General features: G+C 52.3%; 1 protein-coding gene and 1 long non-coding RNA gene across 11 annotated transcripts in view; one reads left to right on the forward strand and one right to left on the reverse strand.

The window, feature by feature from the left end:
• The window catches only part of TTLL11 (tubulin tyrosine ligase like 11), a 271,165-nt gene that overhangs the window by 146,125 nt on the left and 102,779 nt on the right, over positions 1–22,261 (reverse strand). For all 10 annotated transcript variants that reach the window (XR_016211618.1, XM_070056361.2, XM_070056388.2 and 7 more), the window contains 2 exons: positions 14,609–14,704; positions 13,692–13,807 (listed from right to left, as the gene is read on the reverse strand). Coding sequence is in view for 9 of the 10 variants with exons in the window: in XM_070056361.2 (XP_069912462.2) it covers positions 13,692–13,807; positions 14,609–14,704 (212 nt within the window). In the remaining variant the exon portion in view is untranslated. The remainder of the gene's footprint in view (positions 1–13,691; positions 13,808–14,608; positions 14,705–22,261) is intronic.
• On the forward strand, positions 10,737–13,272 carry LOC149128878 (uncharacterized). The gene is made up of 3 exons (XR_016211624.1): positions 10,737–11,196; positions 11,451–11,593; positions 11,860–13,272. It is a non-coding gene; the product is annotated as an uncharacterized LOC149128878 (long non-coding RNA).

The following is a 22,261-nucleotide window of genomic DNA, read 5'->3' on the forward strand; positions in this document are numbered from 1 at the left end:
GTCCCCTTCCTCCCAGCCAAGCACACCCAAGGCCACCCTCCCTAGGTACCACCACTTAGGAATCAGCAGAAATACTGCACTCAGACCCTGGCGATAGGCACTACCCTGGGCCCCACATTTAACACAGTTCTGCCCCAGCCCCACGCAGGCAGCCCCCTTCCAGAGGGGCAAGGGGTGCCTTGGGTGGAGGAGACATGGCCCACACACCTCCCTCTCTGGACACCTGCTCTGGGCCCCAGCAAATGGTGCTTCTGGGGACTCCCCCTAAACTGAGGAATGGCCAAGGGGAACCAGCTGGGGAGGGGGTGTGGTGTGGACAGAGCCTGGGTGTGAGAACTGGGGCAGCTCATGCCCAGCCTCCTCTACAGTGGTGCGAGAAGTCACGAGTGGGAGAGGAGGGGTCGGCTGGACTGCTTGCGGAGAGAAGAAGGGGCATAATTTACACTCACTGTTGGGCCCCACAGGTGGTAGGAGCAGGCCTGCCTGTGAACTTGTGCAGGTTAAACCAGGTAACACCTATCAGAGCTCAGTAGCTACTTGTGGGGAGGTGTGCACGCCCCTACGATCTGCTTTGCTCCCTCCTGTGACCTCACGGCCAACCTGCAAGGCAGGCACTGTTAACCCTGTGGTACAGAAGAGGAAACCAGGACTGAGCGGACACCGCCAGGAGCTGGACCCACGTCTACTTGGCGCGGACGCCGGCGCTCCTCCCCTGCACGTGGCTATGAAGTCCTGGCTTGATCACCTGCGGCTACACGGAACTCACTACTCTTTTGAGTCAGCTTTTTTCTTTTCCTTTCATTGAGCCCCTGCGGATTTCAGTTAGGGCTCCTTGCTCTGCCCACTGGCACCTGCTGAGAGTTTATCCCCTCCCTTGCATAGTGAGGTTCTGAGATAAAAACGGCCATGCTACGCCGTTCACCTCCACCTCCCACCTCCCACCTCCACCCCTTCCTCCCGGCCCAGGATCCTCAGCCCCACTTCCTAACGTGGCTTCCGAGGTCAGGCTCCATTCGTTCACCCCTAAGCGTCCACGGAGGCCACAGCGTGCAGACACGCCACCTCCGCTCGACTTGGTGCACGGGTCACCATCCCCACCCCAGGTAATCCGCTCTCCAGCAGAGCTTGTGGGATGCCGCGTGTCTGAGCCTCGGGTTCCTCGCCCGGGAGATGGGGTTGGTGACTCACAGCCTGCCTGCTTTGCGTGGTTGAGTGTCATTTAGGATAATCAGTTTCAAATGATGAGAAATAGCGGAGCTCGGGCACAGGTGTGTGGGTGAAGATGGCAACGAGGAGGAAGAGCGGAGGAGCCGGCAGGGGAAGCCCGACAAGGCAGGGCTTCCAGGGAAACCCTCTCCGCCTGCCCCACGGCTTTGCTGCCTCTGTCTGCCCTGCCAGGCAAGGGCACAAGTGATGACCAAGGCCAAGGGCCTCGTAAGGGCACTGAGGCCCCTGCACAGCTGCAAAAGCCTCAAAGCAAGAGAAGACCCGAAAGACAGGGTGTCTGTGTGCCCAGCGACCGAGCTGGCAAGCCGGGCTGCATTCGGTACACACTGCTGTGGCATAAATATGCTGGGAACAGAGTTAAAGAAAGTGCCAGGGGACTGGCGGTGTGGTGCAGTGGGTTAAGCCGAGGCCCATGACGCTGGCATGCCATATGTGTTCCAGTTCGAGTCCCGTCTGCTCCCCTTCTGACCCAGCTCCCTGCTAAAGCACCTGGGAAAGCAGCAGAAGATGTCCCAAGTGCTTGGGCCCCTGCACCCACGTGGGAGACCCGGAAGAAGCTCCTGGCCTCAGCCTGGCCCAGCCCAGATTGTTGCAGTCATTTGGGCAGTGAGCCAGCAGATGGAAGATTCATTCTCATTCTCTCTCTCTCTCTCTCTCTCCTCCCACTTTCAAATAAACAATTATTTAAAAAGTGTCAGAAAGAGGAACAGAGTCAGGATGAACCCAGACTTTCCGGCCCTGGCTCACCCCAGGTCACCACACAGCCATGCAAGTAGCTTACGTGGGCCGTATGTGGTCTGCTATGTGGACCACCGCTCTGCTCTAGGCCTCACCCCCACCATGGGCCCCTGGCCCACGCACCTGCCACCCATCAGAGACGCCGGGAGGTCTCACAGCCCTTCCTCATGGCCCCCAAAGCTGGGGCTCCCTACCCAGTTGCCACCCTGGGCCCCTCCCTCAGTCTCTCCTTCATTGCCACACCCCGTCCATCTGTCCTAATTCGTGCCACGCCCACCACTGCCACCCAAGCCCCATGACCACCCACACTCCCAACTCAGAACCCCTTGTGTCCAGCTTTGCCTCGCTCTGATGCGGCTTTCACTCTGCAGTCAGAGCACTTGTTTTAAAACACAAACCGCAATGTGGTTTACAACGTTCCCATTGCTTTTAGGATGAAAAGCGAAATGCCATCCTGCCCCATGAGGCCCCGTGGCGCCTGGGCTCGGCTGCTGACACTTCCTCCTTAGTTGCTGTGATCCTGCCTTCCCTGGATTTATTTTTTTCCTGTAAAATGGCTGAACAAGTGCGTATAGAATGCACAACATGCGTTTGAAGAATAATTCTAATACCTATGTAGCCACGGCCCAGGTTCAAAAATAGGACAGAGGGTGGGTGTTTGGATCAGCGGTTAAGGCACCTGTTGGTAGAGAGAGAGCGCTCCAGGCTGCTGGCTCACTCCCTCGTTGCCCACAATGACTGAGGCTGGGCCAGGCCAAAGCCAGGAGCTGGGAACTCAACCCCAGGTCGCACACAGGTGTGGCAGGGATACGACCTCTCGAGCCATCACCTCTCCAGGTGCACGTCAGCAGGAAGCTGGAATTGGAAGCAGAGCCAGGACTTCTACCAATGCGCTCTGCTACAGGAGGTGGGCATCCCAGCGGGGGTCGGGGGTCTACTCCACCAGGCCAAATGCCTGCCCCTTGGGACTTCCGTCATGGCTCCACGCCAGTATCCACGCCCGGAGCTACAGCCGTGCATTTTCATCGACACACTGTATGCAAGCCATACATACAGCACAGCCTCCTGCCCTCCTGGAGGAGGGTGCTGGGTGGTTTCCAGCTCAGAGCTTTTATGAATGACACAGCTGCGAATGTTCCGGAGTTCTCTCGGTGCTTTGAGAGCCCCACGCTCTTCCCGACTTGCAACCCTCGCCGGTGCTTGTGCCTCTGCTTAGGCCTCTCTGCCCTGGCCTGCACCCTCTCCTGCCTGGGCCCCTCGCAGGTGCTCCTCCTGCATCCCCCATCATCCCTGACTCAGCTCCTTGCACAGGGCCCTCAACACACAGCCATGCATGCGTGATGCCTTCATCGATTCGTGTTAGCAGCTCCGCAGGGCTGGCCTCCAGGGCTGCAGAGGCAGGAAATGTTCTGGGCGTGCCCAGGGAAGCCGGCTCCGCAGCCAGGCACTGAGCGCTGCCGCCGTGCGTCCCAGCAGAGGCCGGCGCCTGGGGGGGGTGATGAGCTGGGGGGCGGCGCCCACTACTCTGACCTGCTCAGTGCCACCCTCTCCCACGCCCCTCACATTAGCCCCCGTGAGGAGCCATTCCTAGGGGCTCTTCACGCAGCGGAAAGTGGAGGGCGAAATGGAAATTGCATATAAAGGGTGGGAAAGGAAGCAGCTGGAGAATATTGCCGACCGTGCGGTGTGATAGCCAAGGGCTTCCCAGTGCCGGCAGAAAGGGGCTTTAATTTTGATCTTTCATTATTTTTAATCTGGCAGATAATTAGAGGGAGATCAAATCCATCCCCCACAGCTAAAGATTAACCTGTCACGGCTGCAGCTCCCTTCCACCTGTCTCTGCACATTCTTCTCCTTTTACACACACACACACACACACACACACACACTCCAAACCTCCCGGTTACATATATTGTTCAATTTATTTCAATACATTTGAGTCTGACGCTTCCCATGGCAAATACTCTCTTAGGAACGAGCAATATTTTCCCTCCCTTCAAATTAAGAACTTCTGATTGCTTTGCAGATTTAAAAACATCTGAGGGAAAACTCCCTTTTATGGATGAAAAAAACCACAGGGCAGAATGAGAGGCTGCAATAATCCCACATTATTATTTTTTATGAGAAAATAATAAGAAATGGGCAGTAGGCAATTGGCGTCTGTCTTCTGCACCCCACAATGCCCCTCTGAGAGCACAGCTGGGGTCCTGGTCCGCCACGGCGCCTCCCCAACCCCACCTCACCCCTTCACCCACTTTCCTGCCTCTGCCCTTCCTCTCCCAAGCTCAGGTACAGTCCCTCATCGACCCCAGCACACGCAAATGGAAGGCACGCCCACCTCCTCTGTCTCAGCCACTCCAGCCAGGCCCGCTAGTGAGGTTGCATCATAAGAAACTGCCATTCTTGTGTTCCCCCCAAATTGTCTATTTTTTTGACAGGCAGAGTGGGTAGTGAGAGAGAGAGAGAGAGAAAGGTCTTCCTTTGCCGTTGGTTCGCGCCCCCACAATGGCCAGCGCACCATGCTGATCTGAAGCCAGGAGCCAGGTGCTTCTTCTGATCTCCCATAGGGTGCAGGGCCCAAGCACTTGGGCCATCCTCCACTGCCTTCCCAGGCCACAGCAGAGAGCTGGACTGGAAGAGGAGCAACCCGGACAGAATCCAGTGCCCCAACCGGGACTAGAATTCGGGGCGCTGGCGCCGCAGGCGGAGGATTAGCCTATTGAGCCGCGGTGTCGGCCCCCAAATTGTCTATTGTCAGCGATTTCACATGGCTTTGACCTACTCGTCGGCTCCCTCCACCAACCCGGGACACACAACCCCACATGAAGAGCTTCCTGCCTGTTATTGTTCTCTCGTCTCAGGCATGGCTCCTGCTGCTATAAGCACCTTGGCCTTCACTCTGGTGTTGAACGTGATCGGAGACAGAGCAGCCACCTAGTTGACCATGGGATTTCCTGTTTCATAACCCCCTAGGCGTGTTCTGTGTTTGACCCTGAGCACCTGCCCCAAAGTCTCCAGTGAGAGAAGAGGTCTGGGGTAGGCATCCACCCACCCAAGGATAAGAACACCTTCCAGGCACCCACTCTTCAGTGTGCCGAATGCTTTCATGTCCATTAACATGCAAGGCAAACCTCACTCCAGTTAGAATGACTATTATCCAAAAATCAAAAAATAACAAATGCTGGCAAGGCTGTGGAGAAGAGAGTATTCTAATAACACTAGTGCAAACTGGTAAAAACACTTGGAGATTTCTTAGAAAACTAAAAACAGATCTACCATACAAGCTAGCCATCCCACTCCTGGGAATATACCCAATGCAAATAAAATCAACATCGGAACCAGGTCCCTGCACGCCCACGCTTACAGAAGCTCAGTTAACAATAGCAAAGATACGGAATCCATCCAGATGTCCGCCGAGTGACAATGCAGAAGGAGGGTGCGTCATTCCGTGATGGACTATTACTCAGTCATCAAACACAATGGAATTCTGACATTTGCAAAATGGATGCGACTGGAAGTCATTATGCTAAAGTGGAATAAGCCAGACCCAGAAAGACAAATACTGCATGTTTTCTCTTATTTGTGGAAGTTAACATATAGAGAGTATAAAAAGTGTGTGGCTGTCATATTGCTTCGTGTAGCGTCTTACATATTACGTCACTGAATCATCCCCTGCACATGACAATATGCTCTGCTTCCCCCGTTACGATCAGGACCATGAAGCCCTTACTTTGTGATATTAACATCTCTGTCAAGAAGAAAATACAGCATGTATACATACAGGTATGTAAACAATCTCTGCATGTGCAGTGGATGCAGTGAAAGGTTAAAAGGTGCTAAATTTTGGAGCTGGCGCTGTGGTGCAGTAGGCTAAGCTTATCCCCTGTGGGTGCCACTTTGTGTCCCGGCTGCTCCTCTTCCAATCCAGCTCCCTACTATGGCCTGGAAAAGCAGTGGAAGATGGTCCAAGGGCTTGGGCCCCTGCGCCCACATGGGAGACCCGGAAGAAGCTCCTGGCTCCAGCTCCAGCCATTGTGGCCATTTGGGGAGTGAACCAGTGGATGGAAGACCTCTCTCTTTCTACCTCTGCCTCTAACTCTGCCTTTCAAATAAATAAATCTTTTTTTTTTTTAAAGCCAGCCTGAGCCTCCATGTCCCATCTGTAACCTGCATGACCCCACTGCACCTGGCCGTGCACAGGTAGGCTTAGTAGAAATGCGTCTTTATTCCGAGGCGGAACCCAAGCTCGGGCAAGTACAGTGACTCACCTGAGGCCCGCTGGAGCTCCTACCAAACCCTAGGTCTCCAGGGCTCCCAGGCCACACCGTGTCCTTCTTCCCAGGGGCTCCCAGCTCCTGACTGTGGAAGCACGGGATGCTGAAGGCGTGAAAGAATGGGCCCTGCCCCTACCTGGAAGGGCTCTGGGAGGGCCCACGCACAAGTCGGCTCTGCATTTCCCCCACAGTGGTGCCTGCCTGGCCATCTGCTCGTCTCGGTTCCCATCTGCTCTGCGCACAGGCAGCGGGGAGCCGGGGCCTACCTGCCGCGGGGGGCTCAGCCCCTGTCTGATGGCCTCGGAACAATGCTCCCACCGGCCCAGGAGATCCCGCCTCCCCCAGGAGTCTTGGAAACGGTGCCCTCTCACTGGCTCCACCCAGAAGAGCCTTGTACTGGCTCCTTTTGACTTCACACTTAACACACGTGCAAAGGGGAGAGCGTCGTCTGGTTTTGCTTCTCGCACATCAAAGAAACGCACTTGTCATTCACCTTCTGTCTGCTCTGACTTGAAAAATGCAGACATCTTTCTTGTTTGCTGACTCCCACCTGGAACCTGGGTTCCAAGGAACCTGGAACCAAGGGGTGGAGAACGCAATATATCTTTTTTTTTTTTTTTTTTTTTTTTTTTTTGACAGGCAGAGTGGACAGTGAGAGAGAGAGACAGAGAGAAAGGTCTTCATTTACCATTGGTTCACCTTCCAATGGCCGCTGCGCTGGCGCACTGTGCTGATCCGAAGCCAGGAGCCAGGTGCTTCTCCTGGTCTCCCATGTGGGAGCAGGGCCCAAGCACTTGGGCCATCCTCCACTGCCTTCCTGGGCCACAGCAGAGAGCTAGACTGGAAGAGGGGCAGCGGGATAGAATCCGGCGCCCCAACCGGGACTAGAACCCGGGGTGTCAGCGTCGCAGGCAGAGGATTAGCCTAGTGAGCCACGGGCTGCGACGTCTCAACCTTGCCCAAGTCATTCCAGCTTCCCTAGTATCCAATGATAATAGGACAGTTTGGTTCTTGATCTTTGGAAAATAGGATGAAACTGCCAGCCTTTCTTCCAGGAAAAATACACACACACATGCACACTTGGGTTTCTGGGCTCCCAGACACCCTTAAAGACTTCACACACCTGTACCTTCCTCCCCACCAATCCACTCGTGCACCTGTCTCTCCAGCCCACTGGAACCCTCCAAGGTCTCCCCGACTTGAACCTTGTGCCTGTTTTCCTCCACCAGGGACAACCTTCCTCTCTCTTCTGTTTCACATCCTACTCAGCCTCTAGGCTTCAGCTCCAGAGCCAGCTCCTTGTCAGCTCTCCCATGAGGAATAGGCTCCCCCTGCTCTGTCTTCCCTGGGAAATTCACCTTTCTGATTGTGGTCGTTAGCACTTTCTACATTTACGTGTGGGTCTTGCTTCTCCTACTGGCTTGTGAGCTAATTTCCTTCTGTAATCTTTCTCCTGGCTCACAGTAAGTGCTCAATAAACACTCAAAATGAATGGATATGGTTTCTTCAATCCCTGCATGGTACAAATGAGATGCAAATGAATATGCAAATAGATGAGATGTCCATGAATACACAAATAGTCACTTCTCAGACTTCTTATTTCTGTAAAATCTTCAAAGGCACTTGGGGTCGGCGTGTGCTGGTCTGTAGGACCTGGCCGTTGAGGAGCTCTTAGGAATCAGCTGAACCCCAGAATTTCAGCTGCAGGTCGGCTGTGTTTACGTGGGTGGGCTATTCGGCAGGACAGTCAGATGATTCTTGGAAGAGTCTGTTCAAGTTCTAGACTCGCGTCTGCACAGGCAGGGTCCCTCCTCTTAGTGGCTGAGGGGGCTGCAGCCTGAGGGGCCGAGGTCTGGGTTTGGAGGACTCCTGATTAATGTGACAAAGCGCATCCCCTGGTCCTATTTCAAGGCCCAGCCAGGGAACTGAGCCCCCGGGAGAGTCCTAGTTCTCTGCTCTTAGAATGCTTCTCCTGTATCCTGGGTTCTACAAAGAATCCCCCCGCCCCTGGGCACTCGTGTGCCGGTTCTGAGCACGGCACAGGCTGCCCGAGATGAGAGCCAAGTAAGAGGCAGAGCCCGAGCTCCTGGTGAAACAAACATCTCCAGATCAGGTGCGAAGCTCTCAGGCGGGCGGGCTCTTCCCTTTAGAATAAAGGCACTTGGTTGCTATGGCGACAGGTGGTAAACAAAGAGGGAAGAGGATTATGAACTAGAGAGAGAGGGGGGCTTCTGGGCTTCGTGTGAGTCCGGCTGCAGACACACATCTGTGGGTAGGACACACATCTGTGGGTAGGAGGCCACAGCTGACAAGCCGGCTCACAGGCTGGGCGTGGCCTATGATATCAAGGGGACACGCACCCCGATTTCCCGGGCCTGGCTACCTTCACTTACATTACCCTGGGGCCCCCAAGAGTTATGATCCCCTAGGGAAGGAGCCCTGTCCCCAGGAACATCTACACCAGGGAAAAAGAACCCAATACTTGGAAAACGGCCCCCTCCACGGGGTAAACCGACCTTCCAAACAGTAATCAATTGGTGGGGAAATCAGCTCGTTTTAGAAGCGGTCAGGGAATGTTGTTCACTCACCTCCACTTCAGGCAGAGAGCAAGAACTGAGGCTGCCCATATACCCCGAGACAGGAGGATGATTCCTGTTGCCTCTCCTTGCGTTTTCCTTCTCACACAAAGTGATGCTTTGAGTGTCCAGATGGAGAGACCGATGCAGCGACGTGGCGAAAAGGAGAGAGCCTGGGCCAGTTTGCACCCTACCTCGGCTGGGCATTGTGACTTGGAGCGGGACACGTGCCCTCCTGTTTCCTCACCTGTGATGCTGGGGGCCAAACCACGGTGCACACAACACTGTCGCCTCCGGAGCTGGGGAGTGACCGGTCACCGGCACCCAACCTTGGCAGGAAGGCCGCTGGGCCAGTCGGCAGCCCTAAGGGCCAGCGTGTGTCCAAGGCGCGCAGATTTCAGGCAGCTATCTTGCACATCATCGTCATGACAACCCAGCCAAGGAGGTACCTTGATGCCCACTTTACAGACAAGATCCGAGGACAGAGCAGCTTGGCCGAGCCCACTGTGCAAAGCTCAGAATGTAAGGGTTTCGCCCCAGAGCTGCCTGACGCTGAGCCCAGTGCCCCACCAGGACGCATGCTGCTGCTCTGTCAGGGAGGCTTGGAAGGGAGCTGACTGGCTCCTAAGATCTGATCTGTGCCCTATCGACAAAACGAGGGGGTTGACTTAACTCCTGGGTTCTAGGAACTTCTTGTAACAGAAAAGACCTCTTCCTCGCCAGTGAACTCTACCAAGTGCCAACGTATAAAACAGACCATTGCAGCCCCTCCCTGGCTTCCACCCAAATGTCCACCCACTGATGAACGGACACTGAAATGTCTGTACAACGAGATACTATGACACATTCGACAACACGGGTGAACCTCGAGCATGTTAAGTCAAAGACGCCCACCACGCGAGACCGTGTGTCCTACAACTCTGTTTACCTGAAGCATCCAGAATGGGCAAACCCGCAGGCAGGGAGCCCATGGGTGGCGGCTGGGCCAGGGGAGGGAGGAGTGGGAGCGACCGTTTTCTGGGTGTGGGTTTTCCTTCTGAAGCCACGAAGCATTTGGAGCTGAAGGGGACTGAAGGGCCACTGCACTCAATGCCACTGATGTGTGCACATTTAAATGGCTGATTTTCTTGTATGTCAATTTTACCTCCATAAAGATGATGTTTCCGGAAACCTATCCCATCAGCCTCTCCCTTCCCATGTCCGTACAGTGCTCTACAACACCCTGCATGAAGATCAATAGTCACTAGACACTGTGAAATGTCACCATGGTCAAAATCATTCTCAAATGATAGCTGTTTACCGCCTTCCGGGGCCAAAGGTGCATTATCTAACCCGCCAACTTAGTACAAATATAACCTTCCACTGGGGGTAACCAGCTCCAACCAGATTCTAGTCTATAGCGCTCTCACAGCTTCAGTTACAGAATATGTCATTAGCTTCAAATTCAAAACTCTACCAGGAAAGAGACTAATATTGTTGAGTGGGGAGCTAACAGTTAAGTGCCCACCATATCACTTTTTCTCATTTTTCATTTAAATGTTATACCCATTTTATAGACAAGGATACTGAGGCTCAAAATAGCTATATGACATTCCCAAGGTCAGGATTTTGATCTCGGCGGTGTAAGTTCAAGGAGACGATGCCCAGCTGGATAACGGTAGGGTCTAGCTCCTCCCTCCGTGTGGAAGGCCTAGGGCCTGAGGATGGTATTCAGCCCCACCAACACTGGCCCCAGGCCTCAAGGCCCAGGGATGTGTCAAGACACGGGATGCATGGACACGCGTGTGCAGGGTCCCTTCTAGGGTCCCCTCTGCACCCTCCCAGAGCAGTCTGGGGAGCTGAGGGGTGCTGGCCGTCTCATTTCTCCTCCAGTGTGTGTGTGTGTGGGAAAGGTGGAGACCTGCCTCAACAGCCTTGCTGACAAACTGGCCCCAGCAAGGACCTAACGAGGGGCCCTTCAGACCCTCTTGGGCGAAAGCCTCGCAGAGGGAGAGCGGGATCCTGCGTTTGAAAAGGTTTAGCTCAGATTCTGCGCAAACACGAGCAACCCCGACTTCCAAAGGGAACTGCCAGCCTGGACGTCTTGGCTACATCACTCTACCCGGTTGCAGCCACACGGACTTGGAATGGACAAACAAACAAGCAAAAACCCACTGTGCATTTTCTGTGCACGTCACTCAAGTGCGGTGCCAAGTTATTTCTACTCCGTGGAGTTGACGACGATTTCAACCTTTTCCTCTGCAGGGGAAAGTTATTGTGATGATGATAATCACCCCTTACGTATAAATACACTTTACAGATTACAAAGTGTCTCGTGCATAATCATCACCGCTGGGTTTAAAAGGAGAAAGAAAAAAACGTGAAACGAAGGGAAAATATCAGTAAGTGGCATTTAGCTATCAACATACAGACTTACATTGTAGGGGGAAAAAAAGGCGGGGAGATGAAAGGGTTTTTATATTAGAATTGAAGTCAGGTTCTTCAAGTTCTAACTGTTTCTGGTTATCAATAAAAAAAAGTCAATGCTTTTTAAATTAAAAATGAGGGGCTGCTACTTATGACTTGATAAGTTGTAAAATGCCTTTTCTACCCTCCCCAATCAATGCTCCTGAGCCCCACTGCTATTAAATTTTAGATCAGCAACTCATATGGATTATCTGGGTCTATGAGGAGCAAAACACAGAGCAAGAAGAAGACGGGGAATTTTGTTGCAACGCCATTTATAAATGTGAAAAGGCAGTGAGAGCCCTCCAGCTCTTCATGTGTTGGCAGCAGACGGTAAGGCAGCTCCAGCCACAATACGGCTTTTGAACTTCTTGCCTCTACTGAAAGAATCAGAGTGCCAGTAGGTCAAGGTCAAGCTCAAAAACCTGTGCCCATTGTCTCATATTGGCACAGCCACTGAAGTCTCCCCACGGTGCCACCCCGTGGCTCAGGGCCTCATCTCTGCTGAGATCAATAACTACTAGAGAATACATGTACAAGGGATGAGTTTTACTGCAATCAATCTGACAAAATGCAATGATTCTATTGCTTTTCCTTAGGGGTGGCTACAGGGAGGATGTGCATACACACAGGTGGACACATCAAAAAACTTCGTGGCAAGTGGAATTGAAAGATCAGCTTGGGGCTGGTGTAATGGGCAGCGGGTTCAGCTGCTGCTTGTGAGGCTGCTTCCAGAACCAGCTGCTCCACTTCTGATCCGGCTCCCTGCTAACGTGCCTGCTAAAGTAGTGCAAGATGGCCCAAGGGCTTGGGTCCCCGCCCAAGGAAGGAGTTTCAGGCTCTTGGCTTCAACCTAGCCGTTGCAGCCATCTGGGGAGTGAACCAGCAGATGGGAATCTCCTTCTTTCTATTTCTCCCCCTCTCTGTCACTCTACCTTTCAAATAAATAAAATAAATCTTTAAAACAAACATAAAAGCTTATTCTGGTGCAAGAAGACTTGAAACCCAAGCATGTGAGAGGTCTTTGAAAAGTTGGTGTAAATGTGTGCTATGAAAAATATTATGCAAGGATTTCAAATCTTTCTGCACCAAAGCACTTTGTCTTTTTATTTCACTTCCTCACAAGCACGTTCTTTGGCCGCCCTGGTGTTTGGGACACTCAGAGGATGGCCCTGACACACTGCCACCTTGTGGGAGGAATGGGTGGAAGTCACACCCCGCAGGACGGTCCCCCCAAGCTCAGGCGGCCAACACAAGCAGCCTGTATGAGGGAACCTCTTGGGACAACCTCAGCAGAGCCAGTGTCACCCAGGCGGACTCAGAACGCGACAAATCCCGGTTCAGGGTCATGCTTCCTGTGGGGCAGGGGCACTCCACCTTGGCCACACAGTGGGACCACCTAGGGGAGCTGAACCGTGACTGCGCCAAGCCCTCCAGCCCAGGCTAATTAAAATCAACAGCTTTGGAAGTGGAGGCCCCAGGACTGGGGGCCTGAAAGCTACCCAGATGGTTCTAATTGGAACCAAGCCCAGTTGGTAAGGGAGGAACCTTAAAGAACAAAACACACAAAATAAACAAACCAAAAGAAGCCCCTCTTGGTTGGGGAAGTCGGCGTTTCTCCCAGTGCTGAACCGCGGCAAATGCATACTTCAATGTCTGGGAATGCTTGGGCTCCTCTGCTACAGGAAGTGCTATGTGAAAAGCCTGTCTTTGATTTCGCTGCCCAAAACACAGGCACAATGATATTTACCCAATTCTCACTTGCTGGAAGCCAGGAATTTGGTAAAAACAAAACACTCAAGTGAAATGTTGACCATTGCTGGCGGTTGTCCCACAGGGAGGCACAAGGCACACCCCCACACACACCTGCACCCCAGAGTCACCCCCCTGGTGGCAAGGAAGAGGGGAGAACTCTAACCTGTACGAAAAAGAGCTGCCAGACATTGAGTACATTGCCTCAATTGCAAATGCTGAAACCAAAATCTTACGTTGCAAGAAAGCAAGGAACGAGAAGAAAATCAAAAGGAAGCAACCCTTACCATGTCCTGTGGCCCGTGTCCTGTGGCACCCTCCTCCTGTATTTTGTCTTGCTCTTCCTGGGATTTCTGGCTTGCAAAGAGGAGCAGGGGGCAGGGGAGAGCCTACCACCTGGGGAGACTGGGTTCTCAGAAGAGCCTTTCCGGCCAGGCTAATCCTCAGCTAGGGATTCACCAGCTGACCCCCATTGGTCAAGCTACTCCTGATTTTGAGTCACGGGTTGCTTGGGGGTTGATATTTATAAACCGAAAAATAGAATTGATTATGTTGCTTAAAATGCAAATCTCCTAAATGTGACTCCTAACAAGGTTCCAAGACTTAACTTACCTGCTCAGGGTATGCAGCTGGTTAGCTGGCGGGGTCGATAGAAAGAGGGGGCATAAAAAACACTCACTGGTTGTCTCTCTTCTTCCTCAGAGGGTCCATGAGGCGCAGCGTGTCTCTGATCACAGCCACCTTCACTTCCTCGTCGACAACGCTGGGGACATTCTCAAACACCCCTGGGGAAAGCTTCAAGGGGGAGGGGTCCGAGTTACGGTGGGGACCGTGGTGCAGCGCCAGCTAGCCCAAGTGCTCGCCCGGGGAAGTTTCGCCTGTGCTCAGCTACAGGAGAGATTAAAGGTTCCCTTTACTGCACTTTTAAACGTCCATGTCCTCTCGTAAGCCCACAAAATACAGGAAGAGGGGAAATAGCATGATGTCTTTCAGATTACCAGAACTAGACATGTCCACTGTAGAAAACCTGGAAGTATGGAGAGGGGTTAAGAGCATGAAAAGAAACCAAGTAATCCCCTACTCCCCCCCCCCCCCCCAAAAAAAAACTCAATATTTACTGGATTTCCTTCTAACTTTTAAAATGCACTTTAGAGTGGGGAGGAGAAAAGATATCTCGCCACTATTAGATATACTATTTATCTTAGTGATTCAAGCATGTCGACACGGCTAAATCATATTCATAGAATTTCAATTAGTTCATCTCCTGAGGCTAACTAATTAGTTCATGTCAGAACTGATGGAAAGGCTCCGCTGCCTGAGCTTCAGACCTTAAAGATGGGAAGAACAGCATGCTGGGAAATCACCATAGGTCGGATGGGTCTTATATTAATAGACTGTGCTCAGAGCGCATGCGTGCACGCGCGCACGCACGCACGCGCGCGCACACACACACACACACACACACAGGATCTGACTTAAGCAGAACTTTGCTGTGGAACGTGGCTACGCAGGGTCTTGCTTAGCCAAGGGGGCGGCAGGAGAGGAGGGCGGGGCGGGGTGGGGTAGCGCCGCCCACGGGAGGCTCACGGCTCTCACCTCTTGCTCGTGCTCGATTCTCATGCTGGGGTTGGCGTTGACTTCCAGGAGCACGGGCTTCAAGTTTTTCATCAGGAGGATGTCGAAGCCTAGAATCTGGCGGGATGAACATAACTCAGAATTACTCCCCCCAACCCCCGCCCCCCAGCCACAGTTTCCTTTCAGGAACTGCATAGGGCCCTTAGGGTCACGAAGTGAAAAACACGCTCAAACTCGGCCCCCAACCTTGGCCTTGACCCGGCCTTTTTTTGTTTGTTTGTCCGCAGCCCCTGCTCCTCCGGGTGCGCTTGTCAGACCTAACGGGCAGCAGACGCTCTTCCGGGAGCCTGGGCAATGGGCTGCGTCCCCACCGTGCATTCCAGCACCATCTGTGCAGGGGCTCTACAAGAGGCGGGCCTCTTTCTTCTGACGGTGTTAGGGATCAGCAGTCGTCCGTCAGTTCCCCCCTCTGCCTCCTCTGTCAAGCTGCTTTGGTGCCCAGGTCCCTGGACACTTAGGGCTGACTCGCTTAATCTGGAGAACACACCAGCGTCACCTAAGGGAACCCTTTCAAAGCCACAGCATCCCCAACCCCGCGTCACAGGCTCAAGCAAATGGATTTGGAAAAGGAAAAAAAAAAAAAAACCACCACATCCTGCAGGTGATTCTGCTACACTCTACTGGTTAAGGAGAAGGAAGGATTTATTAGACACCCAGGAGGCACCAGTTATCGCACAACTCTTCACAAGTGGATGGAACCATCGTGACGGCGGCTTGCAAGGAGGAGTGGTGCTCTCCATCATGCGGAAATGGAGTTGCCGAGGCCAGTGGATTGCCCCGAGACTACCCAGCTAGATTTCGTACCCACGCAGGACTGACCACAACGCGTGGTGTGATTGGAGGCGAGATCACGCAGGGACCCTTGTTCAAAGAGCATGAACAGATGCTTGCTTGACGTGGACAGCACGCTGTGAAACCAGGCACGCAGCCCCTCTGAGCGCAGGTCCCGCGCCTGTGCCCTGGCCCTGCGCCCCCGAGCCGGCTCACTGCGGCACCAGTTGTTGCACGCCTGTCCTTGACCCCAGCACGTGCCTGCGTCTTTCAGTTCCTTCCAGGCCCTGGGACGGGGAAGCGACAGCCCCTCGTGTGTACCCCGGTCTCTGCCTGAAACACCTTCACCTGGGTAATTCTTCCTCCTCCTTGAGCTGGCTGCTCCTAATTAGATTCAGGCTCGGGCTCCGAGGACTTCAGATTCTCGGAAGGACTCTCATTATCTTTAGAGAAGTGATAACGTGGAAAGTGGCTGACACAATTGACAGAACCCCAAAGTCTCCAAAAATAACGTGGAGAATAAAAGGAGGGGGAAAAAAGATAAAGAGTTTGAAGACTCCTCTCGTCTGTGGGCTTCAGCAGAAAAGTCGGGGGAAGTCACTGGCTTGTCCGTAGTAGACGCATTAGTTAGGTGATCATTATTCAATCGGAGCTCTGTCCTTACTAATGATATCGGGGCCCTGGACGGCCATTGCAGGGGACGATTCGAGATGAGGTTATTTTTCAAGAAGAGCAGTAAGGATGGAAAGTTGAGCAAAGTCACCCTCACTCTATTTTTCTTCCCGTGGTCGTGAAAAGAAAGGGCTGGGAAGTCGGCCGAAAATGTGACACGCGTTACAGATCTGCTGAATAATAGATGACAAGGGGAGGTGAGCGATGAGCCCTGCGGGATGCAGTGACATCACCGGCCTCACCTGGGACCTCGCCTGGGCTGTGTGATGGCGCTGAGGCCGCAGCCCTAACCTTTACCAGCCTCACTCGCTGCCTCTTTCTTTGGGCCACAGCTCCGAAGTTTGCACTGGAACTCTCTCAGCCTGGTGGCCTCCGCGCCACAGATCCCTGCCCTACACATCCCTCCATGGCCCAGAATCTGCCACACTCCGGCTTTCTGTCCAACACTCACGGCTGCAGTGTATCTCGGGCTCAAGGTGTACAGCACTCGTAATGGCTGTAGGATGCTTGACTGTTCTCTGCCTGTCTTACACTCCTGCCTGGCAGGGGTGCTAACATACTGATTGGGCACCTACTGAATACCAGGCACCGTTTTAGCCACTCAGGATACAGTGGTGAGCACCATAAAGCTCCTGCCCCTTTGGAGCTCCCATATAGAGGGCAAGAGACCGAGAGCAAGATAACTAGAGCAAGGTAAGAACACAGAGTGTGGCCAGCGCCGCAGCTCACTAGGCTAATCCTCTGCCTTGCAGTGCCAGCACACCGGGTTCTAGTCCTGGTCAGGACGCTGGATTCTGTCCCGGTTGCCCCTTTTCCAGGCCAGCTCTCTCCTGTGGCCAGGGAGTGCAGTGGAGGATGGCCCAAGTCCTTGGGCCCTGTACCCCATAGGAGACCAGGATAAGTACCTGGCTCCTGCCATCGGATCAGCGCCGTGCACCGGCCGCGGCAGCCATTGGAGGGTGAACCAACAGCAAAAGGAAGACCTTTCTCTCTGTCTCTCTCTCTCTCTCTCTCTCACTGTCCACTCTGCCTGTCAAAAAATAAATAAGTAAAAAAGAATGCAGAGTGTGACCCTGTGAGTGGGAAGAGGGCTTGGTGATCCAGGTAGGATGGCTAGGGAAGGGCTTTCAACCAGGGTGGCCTTTGCCATTCCAGTGTCTCCTGGCTAGCATAGTTTCTGGTGACAGCCTTGCTGTTATTCTTTGTTCTTCTAAACATAATGCATCTTTTCTCTCTGGCAGCTTTGTGTGTGTGTGTGTAATGTGTGCATGTGTGGTGAGCACCCTACTTGGAGCTTTTTTTTTTAGCTTCTTGGATAGTGGTTTTTGATCATTTTTATCAAATTTGGAAATTTTTGGCCATTATTTCGTCAAATATTTTTCTGTACCTTCCTTCTCTGTTCCATGCTGGGACTCCAATTATACATAGGTTAGCCCACCTAGAATTGTATCCTAGTTCACTGAGAAATGGCTCCTTTTTGTCCCCCTGTGACTTTATGCTTTCTGTTGAACTGTGGATTCTACTTGCTATGTCTTCAAGTTCACACTGATGATTTCTTATTCAGTATCTGCTATTAATCCCAACCAGCAAAATTTTCATTGAAGATATTTTCTTTATTTCTGTGGAAGTTCTTCCCTGGGTTCTTTCTAAGAGCTTGCATTCCTCTTTTTAGGGAGCTCAGATTTTCCTTTAAATTTTCCTATAGATTTATAAAATCTGCTTTTAACATGCTTTCCCTATGAGTTGCTTCATTTCTAACATTTCTGGGTCTGTTTCCATTGAATGGTTTTCCCTCTGGTATAGGTTAGTTTTTCCTACTTGGTGCAATGTTTAGTGACTTTTAACAATGAGTTGGGTGCTGGACATCGTGGTGGTACAGCGCTGAGTGTCTGGGCCTTGTCTGCCTTTCTAGGTGCTGGGCTTTATTTTAGCAATCAAGCTGTTTGCAGACCTGATGCCTCCGGATCCTGTTGTTGAAGGTTGACTGGGATGGTCCTAGAGTGACCCTCGTCTTGGCGGGAATTCCACCCCACACGTCAAGACAGAGCTTCTTTATGTCTGGATTGAAGGCTCCCAGCGATCACCAAGGACTCTCCCCATTGGCTGTTAAGAGCTTGACCACTGCCCCTGCTCTGTGGGAGCCCTGGAGCTTGTTCAGCTTATTAGTTCCAGGTCGTTCTTTGCAGGGGTTTGCAGATGAACACGCCACACCTGCTCGGCCGTGGGCTCCACAGAGGTCCACAGGGATTTCATGCAGACCCCTGTCCAAAACTCTGCCCCACAACTCGTGGTCACTTTTGCCTTCCCCAACTTTGACCTCCAGCTCCTCAGTTCATTGAGGTCAGTGGTCTCCATTAAGGCTCACTCTTCCTGTGCCCACGATCTAGAAATTTCCCCCAGACTCAGCTGGGGCAACCACAGGACTCTGCTTGCTTTCCCCCTCATCCGTCTCTCAAGGATCACCGTGCTGAGATGCTGCTTCTCAAACACTTATTTTGCATACATTTGCATCTAGATTTCTCATCATCTGGTTCTTTGCAGAAGGAGGCTAAGTTGTTACCCCCGCATGATCAGAAGCAAATGTCTCAGGAGAGGACGTATGGATCGGGGAGGAATGAAGTGAGAGAATAAGTCCTTTCTGAAGGACTAGGGAAGAGGGGGCAGCAGGGAGTGAGCAAGACAGAGAGTGGCAGGGCACGGGGTCAGACAGACAGACAGGGGAAGTCATGTTGCACCTTGTAGACCATGAGAAGGAGCCAGGATTTTAAATGCAATGGACAGGTCATTGGAGAGGGCCTGTGTTAGGGTGCAGTGGGTTAAGCCACCACCTGTGACACCGGCATCCCATACTGCAGAGCCAGTTCGAGTCGTGGCTGCTCCACTGCGGACCCAGCTTCCTGCTAATTGGCCTGGGAAAGCAGTTTAAGATGGCTTGAATGCTTGGATCCTTGCCACCCATGTGAGAGACCAGGATGGAGTTCTGCACTCCTGGCTTCAGCCTGGCCCAGCCCTGGCTGATGCAGCAAGTTGGGGAGTGTTCCGATGGATGGAAGATCTCTTGGCCTGTGTGTGTGTCTCCCTCTTTCTCTGTGATTCCATCTTTCAAAGAAATAAAATCTCTCTTTTTAAAAAAGTTGTTCGAAGATTTAGGCATGGGAAGTAATTTGATCCAACTTGTGTTTTAAAAGGATCTGTTTGGCTACAGTGAGAGGAAGGCTATTGGCAGCAAGGGTGGAAACCTGGACATCAATTAAGAGGCCATTGCTGTAGTCCAAGTGCCAGGTGAGGGCTGCTGGGCAGAGGTGGTGATGGCAGCAGAGCTGGTTAGAAGTGGGGTATATTGGAAAGCCTATTTGCAGAGCTGCTGATGGATTGGACGTGGGGAGGAGAGGATGAGAAAAATAAGGACGACTCGGGTTTCTGGTCTAAGTAACTGACTGAGTGCCCTTCACTGGAACAGGAAGGACCATGGTGCATTGGTCAGCATTTTGTTGCTGTAATGAAATACCCGAGGCAGGCTGCTTTATAAAGAAAAGAGGTTTATTCTGGCTTATGGTTGTCGAGGTGCAAAACCCAGGGGCCTCATCTGGGCTTCTTGCTGGCAGTCTCAGGTGGCACAGAGCACCACATGGAGGGAGACAGGGAGCGTGCAGGCCTGTGTGTGTCTGGTTTGTCTCCTTCTCCTTATAAAGCCATCAGGAGTCAGTAACAGGGGCTCTCCTCTAACGGCCTGGGCTAATGCGGTCACTTTCTAGAGGTGTAAACACTCCAGGCAGATCAAATGTCTACTCTCTTAATCCCATGAATGTGAGACAGGATTAAACTTCCTGCATGAGTTCGTGGGGGGAAAACCATGTGCAAATCATAACAGGCAACAGGGAGATTCAGGAAGGAAGTCAAGACTGACTCTAGACATGCCAAGTGTTTGATGCCTACCAGCCATGCAAGATTAAGTTGGGCAGTGGGGTTTACCTGTCTGGAGCTTGAGGAGAGGTCAAGTATAGGGGTATAGAGGCTGGTGCTGTGGCATCACAGGTAAGGTTGCCGCCTACAGTGCCAGTATCCCATATGGATGCTGGTTTGAGTCCCGGCTACTCCACTTCTGATCCAGTTCCCTGCTAATGGCCTGGAAAAGCAGTGGAAGATGGCCCAAATGCTTAGGCCCCTGTACCCATGTGGGAGACCTGGATGAAGCTCCTGGCTGTTGTAGCCATTTGGGGAATGAACCAGCAGATGGAAGACCTTTCTTTCTCGCTCTCTGCCTCTCCCTCCCTGTAACTCTGTCTTTCAACTAAATAAATAAATCTTTTTTAAAAAAAGAGAGAGAGAGATATACAATGATGCATGAGCAGCTTTCTGCTGGAACTTCCAGCCAAGGATCTCTGTACTGATTGGATACTGTTCACTTACTGACACGGGGAGCACCATGGTGTATTAGTCAGCTCTTTGTTACTACAATGAAACACCTGAGGTGGACTGCTTTATAAAGAAAAGAGGTTATCAGCTACAGGTGGCAAGGGAGGATCTCCAGCTGAGTCCCCAGCAGCGACGGCTCCAGAAGAGGCCAAGAAGCAGCAGCCAGGGAGCTAAGAGTGAAACCAGGAGCCCCTTGTCCTTTTCTGCAAATTCCTCTTCATGCCCTGGGCTCCAGCTCCTGTCTCGGCAGGGAAGTTAACTGCCCCTTTTCTGTGCTCTCCCAGAACCCGGTATGTGCCTTCGTGAAACAGGTCTTCCACAGAATGATGATTCCTGTGTGCTGGTCTTGCCCACTAAAACAAGCTGCCCATGGAGCCTAGGACCTTGTCTTGTCCATAAGTGCATGCTCCACACACAGCCAGTTCAGGGCTTGTCTCAGTGGGTACCCAGGGAACACGAGAGTCCAAACATGGATATAAGCTTGACTGTTGGAAGTGGCCAAGCAAGACTTCCCAGGGAAGGCAGGACTTGAGCGGCACCCGGGAAGATACTGAGCTTCTAAAAACAGTGAGAGAGGACAAGAGAGAGCTTGGCCGGGTCAGCCAACACAGATGCGAACTCAACAGCAGAACTGAGGAGGCACGTGTGATGTCCAAGAGACAGAATTGGATCAGTTTCATAGGACTTCAAGGGCTCAGGTAGGGTAAAGAAAAGCTGAACTTGGGGTAGGCTAAGAGGTCAAAAATTCCGGGCTCTGTTTTCAAAATACACTCCTTGGGACACTGGTGTTCTGATCTAAATGTGACCATTTCAGGGTGGGCACTGTGGTGAAGCTGACATTTGGGATGTGTGAACCCCCAGGTCAGAGCGCCTGGGATTGAGTACTGCCTCTGCTTCCAATCCTGCACCCTTGGGAGGCAGCAGGTGATGGTTCAAGTGTTGGGTCCTTGCCACCCATGTGAGAGACTCAGATGGAATTCCTGGCTCTTGGCTTCAGCCTGGCCCAGCCCTGAGTTGTGGGCATTTGGGGGCTGAACCAGATGGAAGATCTCTCTCTCCCTCTCTCCCTTTCTCTCCCCTCTCTCCTCTCTCCATCTCTCTCCCCTCTCTCCCTCTCTCCCTCTCCCTCTCTCCCCTCTCTCCCTCTCTCCCTCTCCCTCTCTCCTTCTCTCCTTCTCTCCCTCTCTCCTTCTCCCCCTCTCTGTCTCTCTCTCTCTCATTTTGTGTTTCAAATAAAAAATAAGCTTTGAAATATGAATATTACATGATTTCCTTTAACGTCAAGGCTATAAGTTATAGATGGGTTTGGGAGCCGCTGTTACAGAAAACAAACAATGTAATGACAGTCATTAAACCTGCCATTTACTAAGTGACCACTATGTGCTAAGTACTGTGATGAGGGGCCCCTGGATTCCCTCTTGTTTGAGCTATCGAGAACTCTGGGTGGTGCACACAAAAAATGACCTCTCGCTGCAGATCAGGAAGCGGAGACTAAGGAAGGGTAGCTTTCCAAGCTCACCTGCTGGAGTTGCTGGAAGGCGTAGCTGGAATAGCTCAGAGCAAAACCCAGCCCTTGACCACTACACTGCTCCTTGGCCTCCTTCCTTTGGGGTGTCTGGGATGGAAGGTAGGAGAAGCATCTTAGGATTTAGGAAAGGCGTCTCCTCCAGATACCTGCGGGAAAGAACCACAGGCCAAGGAGAGAACTGACACAGGAAGCTGGAGGAAGATCCAGACCGAGCCATGGAATGTTCT

This window comes from Oryctolagus cuniculus, chromosome 1 (genome assembly GCF_051225735.1).
Source record: "Oryctolagus cuniculus isolate XC-2025 breed Fujian yellow rabbit chromosome 1, ASM5122573v1, whole genome shotgun sequence".
NCBI classification, from domain to species: Eukaryota; Metazoa; Chordata; class Mammalia; order Lagomorpha; family Leporidae; genus Oryctolagus; species Oryctolagus cuniculus.